Consider the following 10,826-nt stretch of genomic DNA (forward strand, 5'->3'; position numbering starts at 1 on the left):
CAAGAGAGAGAGAAAGTAGAGAAAAAAGATAAGAACAGGGAGAGAAAGAAGCGCGTCGCAACAGCCGTCGTCCACCACCTAAGCGGTGGCGGGTGCAATGACGGCCTACAACAGATAAAAATTGCTGGCTGGCTAGCCCCCGCCGCAAGCGGCGTTGCCCTGGCGTCCCAGCCCTGTAGGGCCAAGAACAGTCACCCGACTCCCATGATGGGGCTGGAACAGGTACGTCACCGCCGCTCGCGACGGTGGCTTGCCTGCCACCGAATTTTTATCTGTTGTAGGCCGTCATTGCACCCGCCACCGCTTCGGTGGTGGACGACGGCTGTTGTTGCGGCACGCGTCTTTCTCTCCCTCTTTCTTTCTTTCTCATCTATTTTCTGTTCTGTCTGCCCCGTCGGGGGGTTGCAGTGGTAAGACGCCCGACTACTGTGCCGGAGTACCCGGGTTCGAACCCGACCTCGGCGGCTGCGTTTCGATAGAGGCGAAACGAAGAGGCGTCCGTGTGCTGTGCGATGTCAGCGCACGTTAAAGATCCCCAGGTGGTCGAAATTACTCCGTAGCCCTCCACTACGGCTCCTCTTTCTCTCTTTCCACTTTCACTCCCATCCTCCCTTTCCTTACGGCGCGGTTGCGGTGTCCACAGCAAACAAGTGAGGCAGTTACCGCGCCTTTCCTTTCCCATAAATAAATCAGTTAATAAATCTGTTCTGTCTGTACGAGGCAGCGGAGGTGGCTCAGCAACAGAGCCAGTAGCAGGCCCGTGCATTTTCTTTTTCTTCTTCCTACAGCCACAACACCACCACCTGCTCTTTAACTGATTATTTAGAGGAAGGGAAAGGCACGGTAACTGTCTCACTTGTTTTCTGTGGACACCGCAACCGCGCCGTAAGGGAAGGGAGGAAGATGGGAGTGAAAGTGGAAAGAGAGAAAGAGGAGCCGTAGTGAAGGGCTACGGAGTAATTTCGACCACCTGGGGATCTTTAACGTACGCTGACATCGCACAGCACACGACGCCTCCGTTTCGCCTCCATCGAAACGCAGCCGCCGAGGTCGGGTTCGAACCCGGGTACTCCGGCACAGTAGTCGGAGTACCGTTGTTGTTGTTGTGGCTGTAGGAAGAAGGAAAAGAAAATGCACGGGCCTGCTACTGGCTCTGTAGCTGAGCCACCTCCGCTGCCTCGTGCAGACAGAAGAGAAAATAGAAAAGAAAGAAAAGGAAGAGGGAAAGAAAGACGCGCGCCCCAGCAACAGCCGTCGTCCACCACCGAAGCGGTGGCGGGTGCAATGACGACCTACAACAGATAAAAATTCGGTGGCAGGCTAGCCCCCGCCGCAAGCGGCGATGACCTACCTGCCCCAGCCGTGCATCGACATGGACGGAGGTGGTGAAGGGTGACTGTTATTGGCCATATGTGGCTGGGATGGTAGGTCAACGCCGCTTGCGGCGGGGGCTAGCCAGCCACCGAATATTTATTTCTTGTATGCTGTCATTGCATCCGCCACTGCTTAGGTGATGGACGACGGCTGTAGCTACGCGCTCTTTCTCTCCCTCTTCTTTTTCTTCTCTTCTTTCTTTCTTCTGTCCTGTTACAGCTGCCGCGCATGGTTACAGCTGCAACACTGGTTACAGCTGCCGCTTTGCCCTCCCCACCAGCCAATGCTGAAGGTCTGGATCATTGCTGAGCAGCATATCCTCCCATTGCTCTTCCAAGCGGTTTTTAGTGTTGTCGACTAAAAGACTGCATTGGCATGCCCACACCATATGGTATATCTTAGCTACCGATCCACAGTGCAGGCACTGCGGAGAGTATAGTGTAGGGTACTGTTGTTGTAACCTAGCTGCTGTTGTGTATGTGTTAGTCTGTAATCAAGGATTTGCTTGGTGTTGTTTACACTAGACGTATTTGACTCAGCCGAATCCTCAGCAGTCATGGAGCCTTTGTAAAATCATAGTGTAGATGAGCCATGTGGGAAAGAACTGGAAGATACCTATATGAGGTGGCATATCAGGCATAACAACCATAGTACTCCATGAATAAAAAAATGAAATCCCATAAGAAAGGGTGTTAGGCATGGGAACACGACCTCTCCAGTACTATTTATCCCTTGTTTAGAGGATGCATTCAGAGACCTTGAATGAGAACTGTTAGGTACAAGGACTCATGGAGAGTAACTCCGTAATCTGCGATTCGCTGATAGCACTTTCTTGATAAGCACCGCAGGGAGGAATCTCATAAACAATTTGAGATCTAGACAGCCAGAACAGCGTTGTATAAAATGGAGTGGCGGTGGGGTGTTTTAGAGTAATCCTCATTAACGATATTTAACCAGTTATGAGGCTTGTTCACAAATAGAATACACTGCATTGCCTTCTCCAGCCTAGTTGAGAAACTTTGTTACGACGCTGAATCTCAAGGGATTCCAGCCTGCTGAAAGAGGAGGAATATTTTCCTGGACGGGTGTTAATACAGTTATTCATCATCCTCTTTTTTAAGCATGTCGTGAAACTGCGAGTGACATCTGGTATTTACGCATAAACTGAGTTCCCACATGTTTCATAGCCGTTCTCCAGAAGTTGGCGCGCCTTACGTCCTTCTTATGCTGCGCTGCAAGTCAATCGGTTGAGGGGTTCATTAAAACATCGTATTTAGACCTGACATTCAGAACTGCAATACGTAAGGGTTCTCTACCTGTATTCATTGTTAAGCAGCTATGCCGTTGACTCCATGTACTTGTGTCGACACACTGTGATAGCTAGGAAGGAGAAAGAAGCAATGAAAGTTGGCGGTGAGTGCAGGATGTGGAAAAAGGGGAGTGTAATCGCAGCAGGCTCCGGCTTGCGTTGTTGCACTGGAAGACCGGAAAGCTGGGTAGACAGAAAATATTAGACGCGTGTGGGGCCAGTAACTGAGAAGCCAGACAATCAATCGAGGAAATTGGTACTGAAATGCAGCCAGCTCATGGTAATTAAAACACACACAAATTGAGAAAGAATGACATCCTGGGACGCTTTATTTTTATGCCCTCATTAATGAACACTCGTGAAAGTCTTCCGTCGCACGGGGACTATGTTCAAAAAACCTTTTCGTCACTCTGAGGAACAAAAAGAAAAAGAGATGCCACGTGTTTTCAATTGATAACTTTATCAGCATCGGCCTGGGGTGCACATCAAAGGAACGTATCCAGTAAGAAGCTCAGACAGATTGCGAGTGCGAGTGCGAGGAATTAGAACGGTCTCCTCCTCCTAAGCTGGCGAGGTATGCAACGAGCAAAAGCGGGATCAGGGAAAGAAGCACTCTAGCGCTCAATTTGCAGAGTTTTTGCTCATTTAGCGAAAATTCCTTACATTTATCCGCTCGCTTGTCTTTTCTCTGTCTTTTTTTTTTCTTTTGTTGTTGTTAATTGTTAGGCAACGAGAAGTAGACAGTGAGTTAATAAGGTCGAATTATACGGTTCATCCGTGCACAGAGGAGACCTGAGAAGCGCGGTTTGCTCCAACAGCGAGGGACCAGTCGCCTAGCAAATCCCTCTCAATTAATTAGCGAGGTGGGGAAGAGAGCAGTGGGAAAGGTAGAGGAATGATGCGTAGCCTGGTCTCTCTACCCGCCGGCCGGCTCACTGCAGGACCAGAATCGGAATCCCTGCCGCTCGCTATCTCGCAGATGCAGGCAGGCTTCGCGTCGCATACCCCTACCCGTCCGGCACCCCTTGCCGTATCGCCCGTTCGCGCATCGCCGCTCCGCCCGATGGCTGTGGACAACCTGGCGTCTGGCTCCACGTAACGCACACGCCTGCGGTGGCGTGCCGCCGTACAAGTCGCGGCAGACGCTCTGTTTCAAAAGTGTGCTTGGGTCGACGCTGAAGGGGGGGAGCGAGCGCGCGGCGCCTTGCAAAAGGAGGGAGCTGTACATAGTTCTCAGAAGAACACGCTGTTGTGGAGACGAGTGGGCGCGCGTGCTCGCCCGTTTCGCACGCTTCCTAAACCCGCTGCGAGTTATGCGTAAGATAAGCGTTGGGAGCTGCTCGGCAACTAAATAACGAGATCGGTGGACGAGTTGGAAATGCGAGAACAGGGCTCGCCAGTGTTGAGGAGAGTGGAAGTCTACATGAAAGCAGTGAATGAGAAGATGCGCTTCCGTTCAAGCTGCGGAGATAGGAATCCTTTCTTGGCTGGGAGATTTTGAGAGATCTTCAGCTGGGCAGGTGTTGCTCGCCGAGCGAACTGCGAGCCTCGGTGTAAGGTCTGAGAAGAATATACGTTGTGGAAGACGACTTAGAACGGCATGCCATTTCGTTCTGGTTCTCTAATGTCCGAGTCAAGAACGCTTTGCGTACTGCGGGATCTAGCCGTTGTAATCGAGGGCGACAATCGGGAGCATTCAGAATGATCTCGTTATCCTCGTAGCTACAAAGTGCTTCGACTGCTGCCTGGCGTTAACTCGAAGAATGATTTGTGAGATTCGGAATAATAAGCTATGACAGCTCAAACTTTCTCCTTGGTACCACCTGGCTGCTTTTTGCCGGAAAAACAGGTGAATTAACTTGATTAGTTTTCGCATAAATAAACTATGTTGTGTGGCACTTCGGTAACCTATTCCCAGTCATATTTTATGTGGAATCTACGGTAGTGCTTTGCACGCATGCAAAAAAAGAAAACAAAAAAAAAAAAAAAAAAAAACAAATCAAAGCTTCAGACCGCCCGCTATCTTTTGGACCAACGAAGAGGGAGCACGCTCATAGGCTGGCACAGGCCACGCCCACTCTCACCATTTGACCATCCGAAAACACCCTGGTGGTGCAGTTTCCAGCAGTGACAAAATGCGACGTCTATGTAGACTACGTATCACGTAGAAAAACGCACCATAAACAACAACTTCCGAAACAATTTCTTGAACTTAGGGCGCCGGCAACGGCTCGAAGACTATTCAATATATTAGTGTATATGTTTGGTTCCTATAGCAGGTTTAAAAGAGTGCATCTTTTTGAAAGTGCAACCTCGCCCACGTAGAACACAGATGTCAAAAAATATGGTTGGGCTTTTCAATTTCGGTCTTTCAAGGCATTTCACAAACATGAGATAGGCTCGGATGCACTAAAGTTGCGTGGAACCGCATGCGCACAAATTTATGCGAATGTTGGATTTTCTTTACCAATCGCCTGTAAGCTCACGTTTACGCAATGTCACCGTGAGTTAAAAACGTTTTATTGCTTCTGTGCGCGTTTTCTTTTTCATCTTTAAATTAACACAGCAGTAAGAATTGCTGTTCAATCTTAGCCGATATAGCTGCCAGATCCTCCGACAATAATATCAAGTACAGTTGCAATGGGACTTCTAATCCCAACGCTACGTGCGGCATCAAGCTTCCCACACACGTGGAAGTTCCTTGTTTTGCCCTCAAGCTAAATTTCCGATATGTGGTTGTTCCATTCCTTACTATACAAACAAGTGTTTTCTGCCGTGGTTAGCTTCTTTGTGCCTTTATAGCCGCGAGCGCAGTTCATTTTCCGTGGTGAAAGACCAACTCGACGGCACTTGTAAGTAAAGAACCTTCGAATACCGCCTCAATCAAGGCGGGCGGAGAGGGGTTGGAGAGCGATGTCCAAAGACCGCGCACAGAATCGCCATTGCGCAAGCTTTCTGCAAGGTTCCAACTCCGGGAGCGCAGTGGGAGCCGAAATCAATGAGATGCCCACGTCACGAGTCCGGTCACGCTCCGGAGACGTGTGTTTCGCTGTCCCCGCTGAAGACCGCCATCAATACGGCTTTAGCCTTTGGGGGCGAGATGAAAACAAAGGTACAGCCTGCGCTTCCAAGGAAAACAAAAGCAAAATCTAGCAAGGAGAACCTTTCGATTGCTGCGGGCCGAGTAGGAACACATTTCTGTGTATAAAGTTTCCTTCCTTTGTAATCCTGTAGAACTGGAAGGCGACTCCGTGAGTAAATAAAAAAGAAAATTAGTCGAAATACCGACAAACCTTTAATCCCAGTTAAAACGTTACTCCGCTTGTAATACCGAGTGCAGTCAGGCGCTGTCAGGCTACACCAACAAAACTATTACAGATGTAACAAGAAGTCATACAATAGAGTTGTTCATTTAATTCTCGATAACCATGAAAAACAACCACTCTGAATAATCGACTTTAAAATGACTGACGTTTCTACGGACGTTACGCAGTTCATGCTGTCAAAAAAAAAAAACCTGCGACCCCGCATTGACGTCTGTAAATGACCAAAATGCAATTCTGCTACATGAAAATGCAACAGCGGCAAAAAATTACAGAGTTCTAGCAGTCAAAATGAACCAGAAATATTCTTAGTAAGTAGTAGATGGTTAGTCGAAAACGCTTTTCTCTACTTGCGCAAAGCGCGAATTGTGCGCTGGCAGTAATAGAGATAGCGTTTATCGCAAGAAAGCAAACTAAGGAACCTTATTTGTAGACTTTTATACGAAAGAGAATTTTCTATCCTAATTTCGTACATTTATTTTCATCTTGGTCAAAAGAGACACACCGCTGCTGCAGAGAACCCACTCTTGCGCTGAAAAAAGCTAGCGCTAGGATTATATAGTTATCATTGCCTTAGATGCCGTTGCCATCATTATCACAATATGATTCGTAAAAAATAGAAAAGAAGCAATATCAGCGACACTATCAGGCACACTTCACCCGCAGTTTCCATTGAGAATCCTGATCTTTTCCGATATTATCTTGGAGTGCTTGTCGAGCCAGTCGCGGCTGAGGCAGTGCGCGTCCAGCTTCAGCTCGGCTGCGACGCCACCCTTGGCACCGGCGACGCCTTGAACACGAACGCCGTTCTCGGATACCTCGACGACGTTTTCGCAGTACTTATCACACACAAACACACGTCCTTCCACTTTGAGCGTGTCGCAGTCCAGGCAGGCCCTCCGACCGGCCTTTCTCTCCTCGTGCATCTTTTTGGTGAGTAGCCGCCGCTGCTGCCTAACCGTGTAGGAGTAGTCCTCGCGTATTCCGATGCCCGTTCCCTTGAGTCGGCCGCTAGCTTTCAACAGTTCCCACTTCTTGGTCTCACCTGTCAGCTTCACCAGAATGGGCCTGGGACAGGAAGGAGACTTGAGTCTGTAGGCGCTAACGATCTGGTCCGAAGTCAGAGGAACGTTCAAGTGGTCGTTGACGACTTTCAGCACGAGCTCGGCGCACCACTCCGGGTCCATTTCGGTCTCTGGGAGTCCGAATATCACCGCGTTGCACTTTCTCTGCCTGTCATCGGCCTTGTCCAGGTCGATCTGGGCGCTGTTGATCTGTTTGGCGAGGCTGGAATGTTTTTGGCGTAGCTCACGCAGACGCTGCTCGGTGGCTTCCATGTCTCGGAGCAGGTAACGCATCTCGTTACAAGCTCGGTCCAGAGTGTCCAGTCGGTAGACGGACTTGAGGTACAGGTCTTCGCACTCTTCGGCGTTTACTACACTGGGGTCCGAAGAAGCGAGACATGGTGCGAAGAATTCGTCCTCTTCGCGATCGCGCAAATCCATGGCTTCTTCTACCGGCGGTTTCGATGGTAGAGTGCCGCAATTGATCTCGTTGACAATTTGCCGAGACACTAGTCACTGGGCGAAGACGACGAACAATATCGCTAGCATAGTAATTTGCTTGCTACGTTCATGCGCCACATTCAAAACCAGGAAAGGCGGTTAAGAGGACTGGAAAGACGAAACCTGTTCCATCCAAGCCATTTTTGAGCGCCTGCAAACAAATGGTGAGAGATTAGGGACAAAACTAAGAACAAGTACCGTGCAATTCCACCGCAGTTGCATGGTACTTGTTCTATACACTACACCGCCAACCTCTGCGAATACCTAAGCGCAACTGGACTTCACTCCTTCTTTTAACTTTCTATCTCCTGCATCCCATTCCCCCTTTCTCAACTTATGCCTTGTGGCAAACGTTTCGAGAAAAAAAAAAAAAAAAAAACGTACCATGCCACGTAGTCAAACTGTGTCTTATATTTCACGCTGTTTCCGGGCTAAGTTACTACAAAGCAGCATGCATGTCTTGTAAGAATTCGCAAATCACTTTTGAATTTCAACACTAAATTCTTCAACGGCTAGTAAATGCAGCTGCATGTTGCATTCCCTCTCACAGGTATTTTTGTGCTGTTCCTTCCCCTCCAAAGTACTCTGCTGCGAATTCATGCGGCGCAAAGCAGCACCGTCCCTATAGTACTTAAATTTAAAGAAAAACTGGGGACAAATTGAACCTGGCTTGTACTGGCAGATAATTGCGTCCTGAACACACAGTCCACTGTAGTCGGAAATACGGATATTATATAATGTCGAAAGGAAAAACAAACAAAACATAAGCTCCGTCACGCCATCAGCTGCTTATCTAAATGTCTGGGTCGACACCAATATTAAGGTCGCGACCACAGAGGCGTTATATAACCCTTTACTCTAAAACTGTGACAATTCTTCTTATTCGGTAAGACTATAATTTTCTCGCCGCCTCTAGTGCTGCTAGACAAACGTAAACAATGTCAGAAAGAGATGAAAAATATTTTCCTATGAATGTTTATTTGAAAATGTCCTCATTATCGACCTAAAAAGTGCACCTAGAATTTTTTAGGTCGATAAGCAAATGCAACAACAGAGCAGCGTAAATGTATGGAAAAGGAAAACAACCGGAAGGCAGTACAACTCAGACTACAGATGAAACAGTCAACTCAAAACACAACATCACAGCAGTATTTTATCTAGAGCATGCATTAGCGAGAGCTCATGAAGAGAAAATTTGTCTGATAGCCATCAAGAAGCAATTTTATCTTCCCACTTGAAAAAAAAATCAGTTTTGAATTTTATCAGCTATTGCGAAGAAAAACAAAGTAAAATAAAGAAATAACACGCACCGAGGGTCTTCACGCTCTTCTTCAACGGAAAAATCAGCAAAGCGGGACAGCGTTTTCGGTCAGCTCGACCCAAACAAGGCGCCGTCAAAACAGGCGTTGTCGACGAACACCTCACTGACACCCCCGACAGCAGAAACAGATGCAACAGGGCAGCTGAGGTCACTGCGCAGAGGCGACTTTTCGGTTTCGTCGAGGACAAAGATGGTCACCGCAGAGACTTCGAGGCGCGGCCAACACGAGGAGTGGGACAGAACACGTTGGGACCCAAGCGAAGCAGAGGATCGGCGCAGCTTTGCTAGCCCGTATGCAACGTTCCGTAGGCGTCTTGCGCACGGCGTCCTATGTTTAGCGGGGCCTCTCTTCGCGTGGGGTGTACTGGCGGTGGCGGCGGCAGCGAAGCAAAAATAGTCCTCTCTCCGGCGCCGCGGCGAGGTCCGTGCGAGTCTCGCACTCGATGATGCTTGTATGCCCGGACGCCGAGCATTCTTTGTTCCCATGGACTATGCGGAAAAATAACGCGAGTGAAGAATTGGGTGGCGCAGTTAAGAGAAGGAAGCCTTGCGCTTGGTCTCTGTGAACGCGGCCATTGGAGGCGTATTTCTTTTCTTCTTCCTTCTCTTTTAGCGCCTTTGTGAATTCAGCGTACGGAATGTTCCTGATAGCCAAGAAGGGATACGGTGCCCCCTTTCCTTTAATGATCTATTCCATGCAGTTTACAGTAAGTCGCACTTGTAAAAGCCCATCGAGCGAGCCGTTCACAGGGGTCACGAAGACTCACTAGCTAGCAAAGCGATTGGTGGTCGGTCACGACGGTGAAAGCATTCCCGTACAGATAGGAGCGGGAGCGCTGTAAGCGAAAATAATCTCGAGACATTCTGCTCGATAACCGTGTAATTCCTTTCAGGCTTACTCAATGAGTGGCTGGCATATGCTATCACGTGCTGATCGCTGCAATGACGTTGTATAAGTGCAGCGCCAATACCGATACCACTTACGTCCAATTGGTTTTGATGGGCAGAAATCGCGTAGGATAGGCCCCGAGGTCACAATAAATTTTTGATGGAAAGCTGCGTCACATTCGCTGGTCCAATTAAATGGTGCGTCTTTATGCATGCAGACACGTGAGCGGATAAGCGATGTCTGCAAACCTTGGTATAAATCGTCTAAAGTACGAGCATAGCCCTGAAAAGCTCTGCGGCTCTTTTACTGATTGGGGCACCGTAAAACTTTTGACAGCTTCAATTTTCTTGGGATCTGGTCGAACACCTTTATCGACTAAGTGGCCAAGAACAATTATTTCACTATCTACAAAATGACATCCCAGTACAAGAGCAGCTCGCTTCATGCAATCAAGAACGAAATCCAGACGGCTGTTGTGCTCACTAAATGTTTTGCCAAAAATTACGTCGTCCAGATAACACAAATTTGCCACTTTAGTCCACGTAGGGTTGTATCCATGAACTGCTCGAATGTGGCAGGCGCATTAGATAATCGAAAATGCATAACGTTAGATCCATAAAAACCGCCTGGTGTTACATGGCAGAAGGTGTCCCTCGATCTGGACAATTCCTCGCGCACAATCTTTCGTATTATGTCAGCCATAGAAAGTGGAGGAGAGGCTTCAACACTGGCTACAGAGACGACATTAGCGAGGCTTCCGAATGTAGAGGTGATTAGACGAAGCTTGAGAGCTTCAAATGTTCTAAAATGTTTTATAACATCGGCGGTGGTGCTCAGGCTCTTTTCTAATCAGGAAATTAAAAACGCCTTCAGCAATTCCTTTTAGGAGGTGACCGATTGTATCTTCTTCAAGTATAATGGGATTCACCAGCGTGCATATATAGCTTTAAGTTAGCTTCAATGCACGCAGTGCAAGTTTCTCCAGGTACTTGCGCCTGATGAAGCAATGTCTGTTCCGCACGCTTCTTCTTTGCAGAGTCGTTCA

General features: G+C 48.2%; 1 protein-coding gene across 1 annotated transcript; it reads right to left on the minus strand.

The window, feature by feature from the left end:
- Positions 1 to 6,500: 6,500 nt before the first annotated feature.
- LOC146190579 (uncharacterized) lies at positions 6,501 to 7,714 on the minus strand. The gene has a single exon (XM_084599813.1). It carries the CDS (start codon positions 7,509 to 7,511, stop codon positions 6,663 to 6,665), a length of 849 nt encoding a protein of 282 aa, XP_084455939.1. The 5' UTR covers positions 7,512 to 7,714; the 3' UTR covers positions 6,501 to 6,662.
- Positions 7,715 to 10,826: the final 3,112 nt, after the last annotated feature.

The sequence above is a fragment of the Amblyomma maculatum genome, chromosome 4 (assembly GCF_055883805.1).
Source record: "Amblyomma maculatum isolate TAMU_Amacu chromosome 4, ASM5588380v1, whole genome shotgun sequence".
Lineage (NCBI taxonomy): Eukaryota > Metazoa > Arthropoda > Arachnida > Ixodida > Ixodidae > Amblyomma > Amblyomma maculatum.

Coding starts and splice junctions, on each gene's coding strand:
- LOC146190579 (XM_084599813.1), bottom strand. CDS start 7,511: ATGGATTTGCGCGATCGCGAAGAGGACGAATTCTTCGCACCATGTCTC.